General features: G+C 38.6%; 3 protein-coding genes across 5 annotated transcripts in view; 1 reads left to right on the top strand and 2 right to left on the bottom strand.

Annotated features, from left to right (window-relative positions):
- Window positions 1-4,861, bottom strand: part of sec31b (SEC31 homolog B, COPII coat complex component) — a 71,909-nt gene extending 67,048 nt beyond the window's left edge. For all 3 annotated transcript variants that reach the window (XR_013815329.1, XM_079801122.1, XM_079801123.1), the window contains exons 1-3: window positions 4,776-4,861; window positions 4,232-4,324; window positions 4,022-4,145 (exon numbers count right to left, since the gene is read on the bottom strand). Coding sequence is in view for 2 of the 3 variants with exons in the window: in XM_079801122.1 (XP_079657248.1) it covers window positions 4,022-4,145; window positions 4,232-4,310 (203 nt within the window). In the remaining variant the exon portion in view is untranslated. The remainder of the gene's footprint in view (window positions 1-4,021; window positions 4,146-4,231; window positions 4,325-4,775) is intronic.
- A 2,239-nt stretch (window positions 4,862-7,100) lies between these two features.
- Window positions 7,101-8,150, top strand: LOC307143763 (putative nuclease HARBI1; the record flags this gene model as incomplete). The annotated part of the gene is made up of 4 exons (XM_079845524.1): window positions 7,101-7,227; window positions 7,408-7,469; window positions 7,579-7,690; window positions 7,780-8,150. Coding segments are annotated over 4 exons (672 nt in total), but the record flags the coding sequence as incomplete, so codon positions are not given.
- A 2,301-nt stretch (window positions 8,151-10,451) lies between these two features.
- Window positions 10,452-21,045, bottom strand: part of ndufb8 (NADH:ubiquinone oxidoreductase subunit B8) — an 11,005-nt gene continuing 411 nt past the window's right edge. Inside the window, exons 2-5 of the mRNA XM_079801411.1 lie at window positions 20,836-20,962; window positions 20,662-20,761; window positions 12,183-12,338; window positions 10,452-10,613 (exon numbers count right to left, since the gene is read on the bottom strand). Of these exons, the coding sequence (XP_079657537.1) occupies window positions 10,521-10,613; window positions 12,183-12,338; window positions 20,662-20,761; window positions 20,836-20,962 (476 nt within the window). The 3' untranslated portion in view covers window positions 10,452-10,520. The remainder of the gene's footprint in view (window positions 10,614-12,182; window positions 12,339-20,661; window positions 20,762-20,835; window positions 20,963-21,045) is intronic.

The following is a 21,045-nucleotide window of genomic DNA, read 5'->3' as shown; positions in this document are numbered from 1 at the left end:
GCTCATCCTGGACTTGTTGTCATAGCAACAGCTCCGTGAGCTTAAACCTGCTCGAGCGGCTTATTTCATGTAAACAGGACTCGATCGCATCTTGAGGTGATACTTAAAATCTGTCCCAGCCACTGCGACTTTATTACAAGAGTTCATTACTGAACCAGGGGCAATAATAATAATTTTAAATACTTTATAATATTTTATAATACTATAGACACAGCCACTTGGAGATGCAGAGAATTTGATCTTGACCCTTAAAGCTACACTGTGTAACTTTTTTAGTTTATTCTTAGCTAAAAACACTTAGTTCTTTCAAAAATATATGTGCTCATTAATGTATATTTACTTCTTTCAAGTAATAAAGTATTCTCGTAAGTTTATAATATGCCATTGTAAACACATACGGGTGAGGGTTTGAATGCCGGTCGCCATGTTGCTCCTCCATCTTGAAAGTACATTAGCCAAAGAGGGACATACCCGTAAATTCAAGCTTCGCCTTCCGCGTTTTAACACTCGATGGCATCAAATGTGGACGAGGTCGAACTGGAAGCCATGTTAATCTTGGACTAAATCAGCCACCGTAGGAGTTAAAACGAAATCGGAATTGAGAGGAACAGAAACTAATATTCACTGGATGGTCATATACAAGTTCACCACTAGATGGGGGAAAATATCACACAGTGTAGCTTTAAGAAACTTTAATATTGTCACGTTAAAAATGTAATTACAACATTGAAATAAAAATTTAAAGGGTTTACAAGTGCTGTATAAAATCGTGAATATAAATAATTGGTAATCATGTTAAAAAACGTATAATAACTTTTATGTTGGTTTGGTCGTTTAGCCTCTTTCCTTATAAAGGTCCTTATAAAGGAGTAATTTGGCAAGTTTTTTAATTATATGATGTCATTACGTTGCTGTCTTGACGCCAGCCAATCGCTGCATTGCTGATCGTGGTTTGGAGTATCGCTGCATCTGCCCTCTTCAGGAAAACAAGAACGCGCAGTAATCTTAGATCATTTAATCCAGATATTTAAATCCAATCCGCAAATTCGTTTGAAGAACCAAATTAGCCAGACATCAGTTATCACGATTAAAAGATCTGGGATCTGTCAGATCATCTCAGATGTATTAAGCGAGGTATGAAGAACAGACCCAAACGTGTGTTTGGGTTTTGGGGGCATCACACACTCCTGACCTGACGGGAGTGCAGTAACAGTGCTTGCTCACTTAGCCCGGCTTCCAGAGATGAAATATGGATATATTATATTTTATATTTCCTTTTACTGAAACACTAAAGAATCAAGATGAATATTGTCTGTACCTCTCACTGAGAGAAAGCACATGTTATCTGAATGTTTTGGGAAACGTTTTCTTGTCTAGAGGTCACCAACTCCAACCTTGGAGAGACTGTGTATCTGTGTGTGAGTGTGTGAGTGTGTGAGCGTGAGTGTGTGTGTGTGTGAGAGAGAGAGAGAGAGAGAGAGAGAGAGAGAGAGAGTGAGAGAGTGTGTGTGTGTGTGTGTGTGTGTGTGTGTGTGTGTGTGTGTGTGTGTGTGTGTGTGTGTGTGTGTGTGTGTGTGTGTGTGTGTGTGTGTGAGTGTGTGAGTGTGTGAGTGTGTGAGCGTGAGTGTGTGAGAGAGAGAGAGAGAGAGAGAGAGAGTGAGAGAGAGAGTGTGTGTGTGTGTGTGTGTGTGTGTGTGTGTGTGTGTGTGTGTGTGTGTGTGTGTGTGTGTGTGTGTGTGTGTGTGTGTGTGTGTGTGTGTGTGTGAGTGTGTGAGTGTGTGAGTGTGTGAGCGTGAGTGTGTGTGTGTGTGTGAGAGAGAGAGAGAGAGAGAGAGAGAGAGAGAGAGAGAGAGAGTGTGTGAGTGTGTGAGTGTGAGTGTGAGTGTGAGTGTGAGTGTGAGTGTGTGAGTGTGAGTGTGTGTGTGTGTGTGTGTGTGTGTGTGTGTGTGTGTGTGTGTGTGTGTGTGTGTGTGTGTGTGTGTGTGTGTGTTGTATGCCGTGTTACAGATCATCCTAAGAGATGGGTGGATGTGTTGTTTTGGGCACGCTGGCGCCTGCTCCAGAATCTGGAAGGTCACTCCATGCCTCATTACGGGGTGAAATTTAAATAAAGTGATCAATGTGTGGAAATTTACCATGACTGTCCATTTTCTCTGAGCCAATCAGAATCATCCACCTGGCAGTAATGGCGTGTCTAGACCTTGAAAACTGTATAAGTGTTGAGATATTGTATGTACGATAGGCGGGTAGAGGGAACGCGACCTACGAACTCCTGGTGAGACTTGAAACTTCTGCTGATGAAACTATTCTTCAGTAAATGTATCTTTAATTAATTGCACCCCTGACTCTTGTTCTTCATTTTTCACTACTGGTCCTGGGTCCTAAACCGTTACCCCGACAGAATAAATGACCCTTTACTATCACACAGAGAACAGATGATCTACACCAGAGGAATATTTCACTGTTTTTACTGTATTTATGATCTAATAAATGCAGCTTTGGTGAGCAGAAGAGACTTCAGTAGTTTTATCTAAGGCCAGAATTAATAATTATGACATTACCATTCAAAATAATGAGTAAATTATGATTTAAAATCATAAGTATGAGATAAAGCTGAGATTATGAGATTACTTATGTCATCATTTCAACTTAGTATATCATAATTGTGTTTTAGTATGTCAAAAAAAATTTAAATAATGAGAATAAAAGTCAAAATTATGGCAAATTTAAAATTGACAGTCAAAATTGACAATTTATGTCAATTTCGATTTATTATAATTGTGACTCAAGTCATAATTTCAACTTTGTATGTCAATTTTTACATTTTAAGTGATAATTTCAACTTGGTGTTCCAGAATTTTGATCATAATGTCAAGTTTTGTTTTAGTATGTCTTAAGTCTGAAGGGTCATGTGACTCTGAAGACTGGAGTAATGATGATTTGATCACAGGAATAAATCACACTTTACTGTATATTCACATAAAGAACAGATCTACACCAGAGGAATATTTCACTGTTTTTACTGTATTTATGATCTAATAAATGCCGCCCTGATGAGCAGAAGAGACTTCAGTTTTATCTAAGGCCAGAATAATTAATTATGACATAAACATTCAAAATAATGAGTAAATTATGATTTAAAATCATAAGTATGAGATAAAGCTGAGCTTATGACAGAGTTGAAATTGACTGAATTTCAATTTACAATGTCAATTTTTACATTTAAATGATAATTTTGACTTTTGTCATAATTTCAACGTAGTATATCATGATTGTGTTTTAGTATGTCCAAAAAAAAAATCAAAATAATGAGAATAAAAGTCAAAATTATGACTTAAATTTAAAATTGACAGTCAAAATTGACAATTTATGTCAATTTCGATTTATTATAATTGTGACTCAAGTCATAATTTCAACTTAGTATGTCAATTTTTTACATTTCAAGTGATAATTCCAACTTGGTGTTCCAGAATTTTTACTTTTTATGTCATCATTTCAACTTAGTATATCATAATTGTGTTTTAGTATGTCAAAAAAAAATTAAATAATGAGAATAAAAGTCAAAATTATGACTTAAATTTAAAATTGTCAGTCAAAATTGACAATTTATGTCAATTTCGATTTATTATAATTGTGACTCAAGTCATAATTTCAATTTAGTATGTCAATTTCGATTTATTATAATTGTGACTCAAGTCATAATTTCAACTTAGTATGTCAATTTTTTACATTTTAAGTGATAATTCCAACTTGGTGTTCCAGAATTTTGACTTTTTATGTCATAATTTCAAGTTTTGTTTAGTATGTCTTAAGTCTGAAGGGTCATGTGACTCTGAAGACTGGAGTAATGATGATAAATTCAGCTTTGATCACAGGAATAAATCACACTTTGACGCTGATTTAAGTAAGATTTTGAGTAATATTTCACCATTTTTACCATATTTTTGAGCAGCCTCGGTGAGCATGTCCCAAAACCACTACAAAATCTCACACTTCTGAGCGCTAGTGTCCGGCCACCGACCTGTTGGAGGTGGGCAGAGTTCCTCTGAGCTTCATGTCCATGGATGTATCAGCAAAATCCATCTCAAAGATCTCCAGAGCAGAGCTGGTGTTGAAGGACGCGTCCAACTGCTGCGCTGCGGTGCCTAGAGACATGAGGACGTCAAGAAGATGAGATTAATCAAGCACTCTCAATGAATAACACGCTGTCATCCAGGTGAAACCTCCATACCTAAGGCCAGGTATGTGGGATGCTGTCTGGCAGGACTCCATGCCTGAGAGGCCGTCCTGAGAATCTCCTTCACCCTCATCTTCCTCCAAACTCCTGAAGGGACAACAACAACATGATGGGATTTACCTGTCACACCTGAAATGACATTCCCCTTCACTAATAATCCTGAATAACCTGTATGTGACTTGATATCATATCAGATAACAGCAATAACAAAAAGTACTAACACACACTTTCCTCACAGAAATCACTAAAACAGACTCAATTAATCAGTATTCTGATTCTTTTGTCATCCTCATAAACTATATTGTGCTACATATATCGTGTGGAGTTCATTTAGAGCATATGTATATGTTAATAATTGCGTTTATTCCTGATAATTTTGCTGTTAGCGTTAGCATTAGCGTTAACCTGCTCTTCCCTATCTGAGCTTCGAAACATACAAACACACCGATTAGATTACAATCACACACATTAAAACATCTAAATCTCGAGTTTGATCCTAAATACGCCATATTATACTGAGTGTTGTCTGTGTACTCACGGTTGTTTGTGATTATTAGTCTCGTTCGTGTGTTGATGAGAGTTCAGTCAGCGGCGCTCCTCGCGTCACTAATGGAGAATGTAGTCCGGTGCGGAATTGTAGTCCAGTACGGCAGCTGGCGAGGGACATCACAATTTACGAAACGATTAAAACTGAAAACTTTTTTTTTAAAACATCTCGATTTATTTAATAAAATATACAATTTAAATTGTAATCTTTTTTTTTAAATATATTTATATAGTAAATATTTGAGAGTTGCCCCCAAATCTTATTGAGCCAAAAGTGGAATAGCCAGCTAAACTTGAACTACACCAATCAGGCATAACATTATGACCACTGAAAGGGGACACGAATAACACTGATGATCTCTCCACAAAGCAAAAATGTGCTGACTTGTGGCCTGTTGCACAAATCCGGTTTAGGTTTTAACCCAGGTAAGCAGTGTTGGGGGAAACGCATTACAAGTAACTTGAGTTACGTAATAATACTACTTTTTCAAGTAACTAGTAAAGTAACGCATTACTTTTCAAATTTACAACAAAATATCTGAGATACTTTTTCAAAAAAGTAACGCAAGTTACTTTTTCACATTTATTTGACTGACAGCTCTCCTGTCCCCATGTTGAGAAAAGTGAGAGTAAGTGCAGAGGCGTGTGTGTGTGTGTGTTATTGTAGTTCTAGACTAAATGTGAGCATTTACTCATCTCACTTGCACAATGAAGATTCTGTACTCCTCAAAATTAATAAAATCAGTCAAATGCAAAATCAGAGTACTATGCAAACCTCAAATATGAATGTTAAATAAAACTAATATTTGTATGCATTTAATCTACCTTTATTGACCAATGTCGTGCTGCTGACCTTTGATGATTCAGTTAAGCCATGAGCAAAAATTACTAGATTTTTGTTTTTATTGGTAAAACTTTTTTCTCCTGCGTCCTATTCTTCCATTACCCAGAATGGCAGCACATTTTTACCTCAGCCTGAGGCCTATTATTTCAAGTTATACAGTTCTTAACTGTGTATGTATATACACAGCTTTAAAGCTACACTGTGTGATATTTTCCCCCATCTAGTGGTGAAAAGGTATATGACCATCCAGTGAATTTTAGTTTCTGTTCCTCTCAATTCTGATTTCGTTTCAACTCCTACGGTGGCCGATTTAGTCCAAGATTAACATGGCTTCCAGCTCGACCTCGTCCACATTCGACACGGTGCCTGTGGGATATTCTGTGCGCAGTGGGATGGTTGGAACTCAACTGGCCTAATTATTCGGCTAGAAAGAACTGCAGCTAATCCAGAGTGAACTTTAATGACAGTAATGTTTATTCAGTCATTCAATTGCAAGGCATAAACAGGTTTGCGTGGATATGTACATAAATGTGGTTTCTGTGAGAGAACAAATAAGGATGGTAAATATACATACACAGTTAAGAACTGTATAAGTATACTTATAAGTTACATTTGTATAATGTAACCGTAAACCAGAGCTTATTGTACCACATATAGGCGCTAAATGCTGCTGCTAACAAGCGGTGTCCGGTTACAAAAGTGTGTGCGCCGCTTTAACGTTAGCACTGCAGTGCGCTCTGTATAACATTTGTTAATATGCCGATCAGACCTGATACATATTTCCATCAACATACATTACAAGCAAATATTTTCTAAAAACGAATAAACATTGTTGATAACAAAATAACTGAATGATTATTCAAATAGGTGAGCATTACGCTATTGTATGTTGACACAAAAATACTTCTGCGGTGACATCAACTGAATTACGCAATGACACACTCTGAAACACATCTACAATGACAATAACTATTATTACTTACGGAATTATTAACGCATAGAAATACCACACAAGGAAAAACAGACTTTTGAGGAATAAACAAGCCAGGAAAACTCGGTATAACTCTGTTACTGGAGCTGCTGAGATGAAAACTCTCTGCACATGCAGCAGACAAGTCTGAACAAGTTGACGCGCACATGCGCGAGGGAGGGAATTTTGTACAGTGCCATCGAGTATTAAAACCGGTTAAAACGCGAAAAGCGAAGCTTGAATTTACGGGTATGTCCCTCTTTGGCTAATGTACTTTCAAGATGGAGGAGCAACATGGCGACCACCGTTAGATCCCATTACCTTATGTATTTTCAATGGCATATTATAAACTTACGAGAATACTTTATTACTTGAAAGAAGTAAATATACTTTAATGAGCACATATATTTTTGAAAGAACTAAGTGTTTTTAGCTAAGAATAGACTAAAAAAGTTACACAGTGTAGCTTTAATGTACCGCGACTTATATGAATTGCTTTGCGGTTCTTTGCTAGTGGTACATATTTGCATGCAGTGGGTGATGCTGAAAACATAAGCAAACATACCGCCTGCAGAGCAATACGGAAAGTGGTCATTGCATTGCAGGAATACATTGATGTAGCTATTCATTGTTTTTCCTGGCCACTTAGAGACGCTGGCTATTAAAGAGGGGTTTTACAGAATAGCTGGTGAGATCATTTCAAATACTGCCTACCTATTACGATTCATCTTATGTTAAAGACTTTAAAGTTGCATAACCAATGTTTTTGAAAAGGATTTCCTAGGGTCACACATATTGTAATTTCTGCAGCCCTAGGTGAGCATGAGGCTGATTTTGTGAACAGAAAATCTATTCACTCCCTCAATGTCCAGGTACAGTCCGAGATGCCTTCTCATTTCTTTATTAGACTCTTAGCAAATCTGATATGATTTTTAACCTATGGACATACATCTGTTATACTGACATGCCTGTTAATTGCAGATGACTTGTGACAATCAGTACTTGATCACAAGTTTGGATGCTAGATGGCCTGGCTCGGTACATGACTCCAGAATCTTTCGGGAATCTGTGTTAGGTCAGCGCTTTGAGGAAGGTATAAAGAGAGCGGAGGGGGGAGATTCACAAATACTTAAATTGAACTATTGCATTTACTTATATCAGTTATTTTATGCTTCTTGACAGGGATGTTTGATGGCTTGTTGGTTGGAGACAGGGGTTATGCTTGTCAGCGATATTTAATGACCCCTGACCCTGACACAAGGCCCCAGCAGCAATTCAACCTGGCCCACAGCAAAACCAGGGGCAGAATTGAGAATACCTTTGGTTTTCTGAAGGCACGATTTAATTGTCTACGTGGCCTGAGAAGATCACCACAGAGAGCATCCCAGATAGTGGCTGCATGTGCAATACTGCACAATATAGCCACTATAAGAAAAGAGAAAGTGCCACCACCAAACCACCAACTCCCCCCTGATGAAACTGACCCCATTACATTGGACTTTCCATCTGGCAGAGCACTGAGAGATGCAATAACAGCACAGTATTTCAATTGATTTTAAAGGGTTAGTTCACCCAAAAATGTAAATTCTGTCATTAATTCCTCACCCTCATGTGGTTGGACACCCGTCAGACCTCCGTTCATCTTCAGACACAAATGAAGATATTTTAGTGTAAAGCTGATGCTGAGAAAGGCTTCAGATAGGCCTCCATTGGCATTCAGTACATTTACACTCACAAGACCCATAAAAGGCACTAAAAACGTCGTTACAAAGTCCATCTCACCACAGTGACTCTACAATAATTTTACGAAGCGACGACAATAGTTTTTGTGCGCAAAAAAAAATCAAAATAACGCCTTTATCCAGCTTGTTCTTGTCTTCCGTGTGTGTCTCCACGACGCATGCGCGAGAATATGAGCAGATCCGGCGTTCGGACACATGACCCAGAAGAGATTTGTTTACAAGCAGAGGAAGACGCGCGTATCTCAGCTGTTGAATTCTACATTGATCGTGCTTTAGGTCTCGGTGTAGTTCTCAAAATGGGGCTTAAGTGTGTATTTCATGGATTCCCGAACGCCGGATCTGCTCATATTCTCGTGCAGCCGTCCTGAATCTAACGAGACAACTTTTATGATTTTTGGACAAATAGTTCAGAAGTTATAAGCAAAAATAGCCATTTTTCGTATCTCCGGACCAGTAGGTGGCGCTGCGCCGAAACGCTGCATGTTGCCTCAGGTCATGCTTGTGATGACATGTACCAAGTTTGGTTTGAATACAATAAAGCGTTGCGGAGATATTGCCTTAAGTGTGTTTTTTCAAGCGTTACATAAAATTTGTTTGCGTGTTAATCAAAAACGATTTAAGGAATCAACTTGAAATCCATGTTTTTTTGTCAACCCTGTCTGGAGATGATCTGGTTCAATTTTCGTGTAAATCGGACCAACGGCCTAGGAGGAGTTCGAAAAAGTTGGGTTTCGGTTCATTCAAAATGGCGGGAAAATTGTAATGAAGGAAATAACGTTTTTTGTTTCTAGCTTTTAGGGTTCAAAAGTTATTAGCAAAAATATGAGTCAAACTTTGGACAGGTGGTGGCGCTAGAGGGATTGAGTTAGAGACTCCAAAATGGGTGTGGTTACTATTGGTAATGACTTCTATCAGTGTACCAAATGTCATAATTTTCCCGCAAACGGTTCTATGGGCTGCCATAGACTTCCATGGCGGAATAATAATAATAAGAAATCTAACGATTACAATAGGAGCCTCCGCACCTAATAAAAACCTCATTGCAATTACTCACCACTTTGAACAATGTTTTTGTATTTTATTTTTATCTGCTGCCAAGACCTTTCGCAGTTCGGGTTGCATCTAAGTATAAAATAAATAGTTAAAAATCACTATTAAATAGTAAAAACATGTTTTACATATCTTTTATTCACTTTTAAGTAATTATTTAAGTACACTAATTTCACATTAAATTATATGCGATATGTTTATGCTATGAGTTTTCAATCTGTTTATCCTCGTTGTGAACCTATAAATATCAATGTGTAAAAACGTACGCGTTTATGCTTCTCCCGAGCTTTGGCCGCTGCAACTGTGTTGCTTTTTGCTGTTAAATGGACTTAAAGTCATCATATTTCCTCATTATTAATTCTTGCTCTTCCACTGTGAAATACGCACACCTGCTTTTTTCCATGTTGAATGCTATTGGCTGATAGCGGAAAAGGTGTGGCTTTTATGTGCATGCGCATGATGATCAATCATTGACTCAGGGTTTAAACCTGGGTTGAGAGAGAAAGTTGATAACCAGCGTCATGAAACATATTAACCCTAATTAACCCAGGTTGGATTTGTTAACCCAAAACTTACTCTGTAACCCAGAGTTTGCTCAACTTGTTTTGTGCAACCGGCCTCCAAATTCCCCAAATCTCAATCCAATCAAGCATCTGTGGGATGTGCGGAACAAACAAGGCCGATCCATGGAGGCCCCACCTCGCAACTTACAGGACTTAAAGGATCTGCTGCTAACATCTTGGTGCCAGATACCACAGCACACCTTCAGGGGTCTAGAGGAGTCCATGCCTCGACGGGTCAGGGGACCAACACAATTTTTAGTTGAATTTTAGTCAAATTTTAGACTTTTTAGTTTGAGACTGCCTACTGACAAAGTAAATAAACACTATTGATTGAAAATAAAATTATAAATAAAGTTAAACATTAAATAAATGCTTCATCTCGCACACATCCAGACAGTCGTCACTGGAGTTATTCATGTTTAGAGCATAATGACCAAGAGTTACTGCATTTGAAAGAAAAAAGTAAAAGCTTTATAGGAAATGACAAGCTCAACGTATGTCAGTTTAAGTTAACTTTATTATAGAGACAGAAATATACACAAGTTATGGAACAGAGGGGCTTCTGGCATTAGATTTCATAATGATTGACAGGTTCTGGCTCTTTCTCCGGGTCTCCGCCTCTCTCCAGGTACAGGTCGTTGTAAGGAAACTGTTTGGGTGCCTGGAAAGAGAGAAACGATCATTCATAAGAGTTATCACAACATCTGTGGAAAACTTAAAATCACAGTTTTTCTGATTTTGTCTTACAATTGGCTTCAGGAGGCCTTTATTAACCCCCTGGAGCCGTATGGATTAGTTTTATGATGGATAGATACACTTTTATGATGGATAGATGCACTTTTATGATGGATGGATGCACTTTTATGATGGATGGATGCACTTTTATGATGGATGGATGCACTTTTATGATGGATAGATGCACTTTTATGATGGATGGATGCACTTTTATGATGGATGGATGCACTTTTATGATGGATAGATGCACTTTTATGATGATAGATGCACTTTTATGATGATAGATGCACTTTTATGATGATAGATGCACTTTTATGATGATAGATGCACTTTTATGATGATAGATGCACTTTTATGATGACAGATGCACTTTTATGATGATAGATGCACTTTTATGATGGACAGATGCACTTATGATGGATAGATGCACTTTTATGATGATAGATGCACTTTTATGATGGATAGATGCACTTTTATGATGGATGGATGCACTTATGATGGATAGATGCACTTTTATGATGGATAGATGCACTTTTATGATGATAGATGCACTTTTATGATGGATAGATGCATTTTTATGATAAAAGTGCATCCATCCATCATAAATTTGCTTCAGAAGGCCATAAAGGGTTAGTTCAGCCAAAAATGTAAATTCTGTCATTAATGACTGACCCTCATGTGGTTGGACACCCGTCAGACCTCCGTTCATCTTCAGACACAAATGAAGATATTTTAGTGTAAATCTGATGCTCTGAAAGGCCTCCATTGGCTCAATGCACTTTACACTCTCAAGACCCTTAAAAGACACTAAAGACTAAAGTTACAAAGTCCATCTCACTACAGCGGCTCTACAATAACTTTATGAAGACGAGAATAGTTTTTGTGCGCAAAAAAACCCTAAATAACGACTTATATAGTGATGACGATTTCAAAACACGGCCTCATGAAGCTTCGAAGCGTTATGAATCAGTGAGTCGAATCATGATTCGGATCGCGTGTCAAACTGCTGAAATTTGGCGATTCAAACCGCTGAATCGACTCACTGATTCATAACGCTTCGAAGCTTCATGAGGCCGTGTTTTGAAATCGTCATCACTATGTAAGTCGTTATTTAGGGGTTTTTTGCGCACAGAAACTATTCTCGTCTTCATAAAGTTATTGTAGAGCCGCTGTAGTGAGATGGACTTTGTAACTTTAGTCTTTAGTGTCTTTTAAGGGTCTTGAGAGTGTAAAGTTGAGCCAATGGAGGCCTTTCAGAGCATCAGATTTACACTAAAATATCTTCATTTGTGTCTGAAGATGAACGGAGGTCTGACGGGTGTCCAACCACATGAGGCTCAGTCATTAATAACAGAATTTTCATTTTTGGGTGAACTAACCCTTTAATGTTTTGGATGAACTACCCCTTGAACGAATGTTTCTAAACTGCTAAAACAGCCGTGAGGAGCCACTGGTGGTGCAGGACTCTTCTGCTCATGGTTCTCCCTCTACTCACCACGGGCTGATAGCTGGGGAACACCTCGCCCAGCCCAAACATCAGCATCATGAAGCCCAGGAAGCCCAGCAGGGTGTTCCGCATGGTCCTCCAGTCCACCGGGCTCGGAGACGTGTCCACCCGGTTCCTGATGTACATGTCAAAGTCATAGTGCATCTGCAACACACACAGAAAACCTCACAAAACAGCCACAAATCTGTGCAAAATCCGTCAACATTCTCCGTTACAAGTCACTTCATATCTATGCATTTCAATCAAATCTGAGTGATAATTCGCTGTTATTTTAACGTTTTCTCCTACTGGACAAACATGGTTCTAGATCTAAACTTGTTTGAGCAGTTATTACTAGGGATGTCAAAAGATTAATCGCGATTAATCGCATCCAAAATAAAAGTTTGTGTTTACATAATATATGTGTGTGTACTCTGTTAATTATTATTTATATATAAATACAAACACAAGCATGTATATATTTAAGATAAGATATATATAAAACATTTATATTTATATACATTATAGATTATATAAATGTATATACATGCAAATATTTCTTAAATATATATACATGCTTGTGTGTGTATTTATATATAAATAATAATTAACAGAGTACACACACATATATTATGTAAACACACTTTTATTTTGGATGCAATTAATCTTTTGACATCCCTAGTTATTACATCTTAAAATTGAAAGGCTGAAATATACTACATATTTATATAAATAACTCTAGTTGTAACAGGCAAAGTCAGCATGTTGGCATAGTGTTTAAAACAATTGTTCTTCTAGGCTTCAAAATGCATGCATGCAATGTAATATATTGTAATATATTGCATATTGTTTTTTTTCCTGGAAATATATCGGAAAAACTTGTCTTATATTCAGGGTCTGGATTTCATACACACCTAGGATGAGGTGGCGCTAAATACGTGTAAAACGTCATGTGTCAGTGTGTTAGAAGATCGCGAGCACATAAAACAGGCATATTTGTTTTGTTTTTTAAAGGTACAATATGTAAGAATATGTAAGGACTCCATCTAGTGGTGGAAAGAGTACTGAAAAAGCATACTCAAGTAAAAGAACTGTTACTTGTCAAAAAATGTAGAGCTAGTAGAGTAAAAGTACCTGTCCTAAATACTACTCAAAGTAGGAGTAAAAAGTAGCCCTTGTAAAAGTACTCAAGAGTAGTGAAAAATGTAGCTCACTCTTTTAAGGATGATTCTCAGTCAGAACAAAAAAACATGAGATCAACAGAAGTTTTATTTTTGACTGCTATAAAATAAAAATACAGCCGTGTAATATTTGAGAAAGCAACCAATAATCTGGTGACATTTATGACAACCAGTCTGTAGAGGTTTTCTTGCGGTTAATTAAAAAAGGTTACAAAGCGTTGAACATTAACAATTTTATGTGAAAAAAAGCAGTTCTTTCGTTTCAAGACGCATGTACTGATTTAATTTCAACGGATGTTTTCTCTGTTAAAAGAATACAGAAATCAGAATCCAGTAATTTTCACCACTGATTATTTTTTGCTTGCAATTAAAAAATAAACCTGATTTAAATATAAATCTGATGTTTTATTAAAGTTATTTGCTATATACATGGACTAAAATGTTAAATCGCCATGTAAGAACACATTACATTAAAATATTGGCGTCTTAGCCAATCACGTTGACAGGAAAAAAATTAACAATGTAGTGGCGGCAGATTTAGGAAAATAGCGCAGTAAAAGTACCGATACAGCACTTAAAATGTACTCAAGTAAAAGTACACTGCTTTAAACTACTTAATAAAGTACAATTCCTGAGAAAAACTACTCTATTAAAGTAACGAGAGTATTTGTAATTCGTTACTTTACACCACTGGTTATATCCAAACACCACTAGAACAGTGTTATATATTTTGTTGACTTATGTACATTATCCCAAATGTTTCCAAGAATGTTTAAATCCAGAGAAATAAGCGATTTTAACCAGGACACGGCCCGTGTGTCGCCTATCAGGGATGTCACACCCGCATTACCCTCGATTTCGGGTTTTATTTTGTACAAACCATGGAAACACCAAAGCCGCTTTACTATATGATGTGTTTTATTAGACAGGCGAGCAACTGTTTGGATCATTCATCGACAGACTACCTATTATTGTACAGTAATACAGCATTTTCTCCATCATACAATATGTTTTAAAATGAATTGCATGCCATCAGAGGTGGACAGTAACTAAGTACATTTACTTGAGTACTGTACTTAAGTACACTTTTAGAGTATCTGTCCTTGACTGGAGTATTATTTTCTAGGGATACTTTAACTTCACTACATTTGAAAGACAAATATCGTACTTTTTACTCCTCTACATTTCTATCAAGATCCTCAAAGTCGAAAGTCGTTTCTGTAGCAGCTTTAAAAGTCAGTGGATGATTTTTTTCTTCTTTAAAATTTTTTTTTTTTTGCAGACAGCCTATCAGTAATCACTCTTGTATAGGGTCATGTGAAGTTTCCCAAAATGTTTTTAACACTGATCAGTTTACAGAAAAATGGAAGAAGACGGTTCCTCGGAACAGTGTGTGCACCCATGGCTATACTTAAAAAGTATGTTTCAGTTTTCTCAAAAGATTAAAGATGGGTTTAGTTGGCATTCACTTTGATGCATGTCTCATAAAATGTTCAAAAATGTAAACGTCTGGGAGAAAGAGAAGAGTAAACAGTTGGGAGAATATTGGATGTGTATCAGTGTATTGGGTCCGTGCATTCAGCCTTAAAGTGACAGCAGCTTTGTAAACTTTTATACAAGAAATTGAAAATTTCAATACTTGTATAAAAGTTACAACCCTCAATACAAATGTAAATAAATGAGTTTAGGGTAGTCGTATGCTAGCATGTCGGATGGAGCATCACTGACTGGCTTAAACCACCTTGGTGCCATAATGTGGATTTATACAATGCAACAATAATAAAATAATTCACTGACATAAAAAAGAAAATTTACTTTTGATACTGAAGTACTTTTAAAAACAAATACTTCTGTACTTTTACTTAAAGGTCCCATGGCATGAAATTTTCATTTGATGAGGTTTTTCAACATTAATAGGAGTTCCTCTAGCCTGAATATTGTCCCCAAGTGGATAGAAATGTTGATCGGTGTAAATCCGAGTTCTGGCTGTCTTTCTCTGCCTTTGAGAAAATGACAGGCCAGACGAGCCAATCCTGAAGTCTCCTGGTTTGACGTCCAAGCAGGAACGGTTTCCTCCCTTTCCTCCGCCCAGAGAATCTGCCACGCCCATGCAAACGCTCGAGATCATTGCTTGTGAACGAGTGAACGCTGGCAGTTTCTCAGTGTTTGGATGTACAAATGAAAACAGAAGTCTTTCTTCAGTTCCTTCTGATCTGTGATCTGTGATTTCTGATGTGTAGCTAATTATTTATTATTCGTGCACACACTGCGGCTTCTCTCTCTCCCGACAGAACGGTGTTTTCTATCTTGTGAGTCAGTGTTTTTGTACGTCCTCGTCGCGTCTATCTGTTCTTAAATGTGCATACAGTCATGAGTTTCTGCTCAACATCAGCAGAGTCAGATCTTTAGAGATAAACCTCACACACGCCAAAGCTCGGCCTTCAGCATCCCCGACCCCCAGTACTGCATCTGCCCACAGCGGAGGCACCAAACGCGGGCGAGATTAAGCAGAAGGAGGGTAAGCGTGAGCGTATCCGGCCTGGCTAGCCAGCTTTCCCCACAATAAACTGATTACATTCGATTACTGCTGTTGTGTCTTTGTTTGCGCTGTGTAAGTTACTCAACGCGCGTCACTGACGCTTTTATTTTAAAAAATAATGCTATTATCAACACTTACTTTTAACTCGTTCATCTCGACAGCTGTAATGGTACATTGCATGTGTTACAAAGTTGGTAATAATGATGAAGACGGACTCGGCGTGACTGGGACTCGTGTTTATTCAGAACTCTCAAATACAAACACAATAAACTCGCGCTGACTGACAGCACAGCTCTCATAACTCAGTAGTTACTATAAATAACTTTGTTAGCAATCGCTCCGTCTCCGTGATGTCCGGTTCGCGAACAAATCATTCTTTTGAATCGGTTCTTTATAGTGAACCGAACCAGTTCACCAAATCGGACTGAATCGTTCTAAACGGTTCGCGTCTCCAGTCAGCGCTGATCCATAATTTACTAAAGTTACTAGCTTTCTGACATGAGTGACAATCCCTCCGACTAGAAATAAACTAATAACCTGAAGTATATGCTGTAACTACAACAGTTCAGACATGCTGAGAACTGATGTGAAGTGAACTCAGGTCCATCCGTCTCTCTGGCAGCAGCTCCTGCCTCGTAGACCTCGTTAAACCACGCCCCCTCCGCTCATTTCAAATGCAAAGATGTCAGCCAATCACAACAGTGGGCGTTTTTACTGAAGTCTCACAGCAGACACGCCTCTTGAAGCAGGGCATTCAGCCACAGGGCAAACAGCAGTATAGAAAAAATGCCTTTTATTTCTAAATTATGACATTTTATGATGTAAAAATCATACTAACAATATAAGTACACCTCAGGAAACACTATAAAATAATAGAAAAATGCCATGCCATGGGGCCTTTAAGTAAAAATCTGTTTTTAGAACTTTCACTTGTAACGGAGTAATATTTGACCAGTCGTACTTTTAGTCGAGTATTAGAGTTGTGTACTTTGTCCACCTCTGCATGCCATCCAGCATTTATTTATGTGATATTCTAATATGCCTTGGTTTTGAATAGGCGACCTCTAGCTAGGGATGGGCAACAGTGGTCGAGTAATCGAGTACTCGAACATGACAGCGATCATCGATCATGAGAACGATGATCGCCCTGAAAAAAATATATGTGTTTTTTTTTTTTATTGGTTATTGCGTCGTTTTGCGCGGTACCCGAGGTCTGATTGGTTGGCGTTATACAGCCTCCAGACCGCGGCGAAATAAAGTCAAACTGAGGCACTGCAGTGATGTCTGGAATCACTGATCATTGAATGGTTAGTGCAAGATGTGCAGCGCCAATCTGTCATAGCCTACACAGCATTATAATGAGAACACGATGGAAATAGAATGCTGTAAATGATCTGTGCTTAGTTCCCCGTTTATCAGCTGATCCACAGAGAGACTAGCGAGAACACTCAGACAGGCGCGTGAAGTTCATGAGCGCATTCGCATCCTTTTCTGCAGATGCACGTTGTAAGATTACTTTTATGTCGTCTATATCTGATTAATCTAATATAAAACGCGTTTGGTTGAGCTTAGTAAGCTAGAAGCGCTGCCGTTATACCAGCTGCTGTTTATTCTCTTCAGTTTCAGCTCAAACGCATATTTCCTGCTCGACATGATGTTTTAGAGACTGTCATATTCTTTTCAGATAGGCTATTTCTTTCTCAGAATCATTGATATTAGTAATGCAGCAGTGCTATACTGTTCTCGTATTTTTTAACAGTAGACCTAGTTTATTTAAAGTTGTTATGAGTTTGAAAACGCGCAGTGATGTCTGTAAACACTGCGATCATGAATAATAAAATTAAGTGCATGATGTGCAAAGTCAATCTGTCAAAGCATTATAATGAGAACAGGATTTTAATAAGATGTTGTTTCTGTGCTTTCGTTGTCCGTGTATTAAGCGTTGTTAAGGGAAGAGCGCATTCAAAATGTTCCGTTTCAAACCATAACCTGTAAAATCTAGCACGCTGAAGTTCACGTGCGCATTCACGTCCTTTTGTGTTGATTTATGTCGTAATAGGTTCATAATAATCTTCATATTAATATTGACATAGGGTGCGTTTGGTTGAGTTTATTAACCCGCTAGCAAGCTCTGCAGGGTGGTGTTATTTCACAGTTTCAGCTCAAAGGCAATGCTCGATATTACTGACTTGGTTATTTGAGATGGTCATTTTATAAAGATTATAAACATTTATGCATCATAATCTAGCAGTTATTTTTTGTTTTATATGTTCATGTTTTCATATACCTGTTTTCATGTCACGTTTGTATTTGTCAACAACCATTTTCATAACAGTTTTCATTATCTCAATGACGGACATGCCCCGCCCCCTTCTCATGCCCCGCCCCCGAGTACTCGGATACTCGTTTTTGAGACCTATCGATGATCGAAATGAGAAATTGACAAAAATACGCATCCCTACCTCTAGCGGCGTAAAACTACAAAGTGTACTTTAAATGTGATCGTTTGTACTTTTTTCCTAGCCTGGCGTGGCCATACTCAATTCTAGTCAGAATATGAGTCTGGTACCGCTCCATTGAGCTTTGATTATGGGGCGTGTTTCAACCGAGCCAGGAAAGACCTCAATTGGATAGACCCACAACCAATCAGAGCAACGGAGCGACGCGTAACGTTAGTTGTCAAATGTCAACAGAACTCAACTGCACTGTTGCCAAGTCCGTGTTTTTCTCCATGTCCGCGGGTTGAAGCGACCCCAATTATGTGATTATATAAACCCAGGAATAGTGCTGGGCGGTATGACCAAAAATGTATATCACGGTATTTTTCTAAATTATATCGGTTTCACGGTATATGACGGTATTTTTTCCCCCTATGCATGACCGGGTGTTAATCACATTTTCTACTGATTGAGAGAGGAAATACTACAGTAGATTGACTAGAATGCCCTATTTTACTGTCACGACAAGAGAATTGTAGAAGAATTCCACACTAGAGTTAATACAGGTTTGCAAAGCCCCTCAAAATGATGCTGTGGAGAGACAACCAATAAAACACAGACCTGCAACACACTCATTACAGGCACATGAATATTAAAATATGACCACGGAGAGAAAATAAACAGAGTTGAGGGCACCTTATGCATTTAAAAAACCTTATCTTGTTGTTATAAAAATCCTATAACAACAAACTGCCAAAACGAGGGAGAAACGCGGATATTTGCAACACATTTAAGCTCTCTGAACAAATGACACATCAGTTTAGCACAGAAAGAATAAAGCAGTTACTTTTTTGCCCATTCTTCTTTGAATTGTCAGTTTATTTATTAACTTACATCATTCATTGTCTTTTGTATAGCAGAATAATCCATCGTGTCATTGCGGTCGTGATCAGATGGTTCAGTGTAGCCAAATCAGTGCACATTTCATTTGAAGAAGACCTGATGAAATATGTGCGCATACACGCTTCGAGTTCACGTTTAGAGCACTATAGTATATGAAATATGTCCATAAAAAACTTAAACGCGCTCGCTCTGGTCTATATCTAATATATGATCCATGTGGTGAGCGTTGTTAATCTCATCACGGTGCTCCGCGCAGAAACCGCTCTCTCGCGCGCGCCGCGTGTAGTTTGAATTCTGCACTGTGATCAAGGGCTGAATCCGAAATCGCCCCTTATAACCTCAAATATAGCATTATTTTGAGGGGACAGCGCTTAGTGGTGTCCGAAACCATAGTGGACGTTATTGAGTGCACTCATTCTATCCCGTTGCACCGCAATAACGAGTGTACAGCCGATGTACACACAACGGTTGTCCGACTTCACGCTCTCGTTTTCATTCACTCCTTCAAATAAAGTGATAACGTAGGGAATAGTGAATGAGGGTATAGGGGGCGATCTCGGATTCTGTAATGTAATCTCAGCGGTGCTCTGACTGCTCTCACTAGTACAGTGCAACAGTGAAATGCGTCCCCTCTCAAACAATGACGCGCTGCGCCGCGTTCCGAACGTTGTTTAAGCGACACACCGGTATTGCGGTATCATCAAAATTCCTATCATAACAAAAATAAATACCGGTATTCGGTATGAACCGGTATACCGCCCAGCACTACCCAGGAATGCGAATTTTAGCAGGCAACCTTGCCAAAATAACATATTTTGCCAACCAAACGCCATTTTTTTCCGGAGAACACCCCGGAAAGTTATTGTTTTGGGCTATAGTTTTGAGTAGCAATTGTGCGCGACATTGCAAAAACACTTGGAAACCCTGTCTGCACGCACGCTGGATTAAGTAACGTTACAAGAAAAAGATGAGTGTGAACGATCTTTGGCAGTAATAAAATTATTTAAGGATACACAGAGTACTTACCAACACGATCATCGTTTCTGAGAGAAATAGTGAAGGTGAATGCATATACGAACAAGTTCTCCAGTTTAGGATAAGAGCAAATTCAACCCAAGAGCCTTCGATGACGTGGATGATTACGCTACTGTTGATCATCTGTCCATCATCGTCTAAAGCCCGCCCTGATGATTTCATTGGTCCGAACAGTTTCTGTTCGGGCATAATTACTTCTCTATGGAGCGAGTCCAGACCGAATTGCCCGAGCAAAAAAAATTGTGGGCGGGGCTAAATTCGGCTGGCATCCAGGCTACTTTTTTCCAGTATTTACCATACTTTCAATATAAAAATTGAAGGGGTCGTCTTATATTCGGGACAGTACGGTAACGCCCAGTGAAGTCACTTGCATGATTTATAGGGATTCTTACCGGCTCTCCCCAGTTCCTCCTCAGATCAGGATGGTCCCACTGATACCAGGGGTCTCTCTCATGCTGCGATCGGTTCGGAAGCATGGGGTAGTCGCCATGCCTGCGCAGCAACAGTGCAAACATATTTAAATGCATTATTAATTCAAAGTGTGTGACTGAACATCAGATACGCACCCCTGGCCGTCATCAGGAAAGGGCTGGTAATCTTCCAGCGTCATGTTGTATTTCTTGGCCGCTGCCGCCCTCTCCTCTGGGGTTTTGGGGTATGGACCGGGCAGCATGTCCTTCGAAGGACCAGAGGCTGAAACACAACATTATAATGACACAATGCCAAGAGAACAAAACTTCAGTCATTCTACAGACAACCTTAGTCACATTATGAGC

Source organism: Gobio gobio (assembly GCF_949357685.1).
Source record: "Gobio gobio genome assembly, chromosome: 20".
Taxonomy (NCBI): domain Eukaryota; kingdom Metazoa; phylum Chordata; class Actinopteri; order Cypriniformes; family Gobionidae; genus Gobio; species Gobio gobio.
This window is presented reverse-complemented; position numbering and strand designations above follow the sequence as displayed.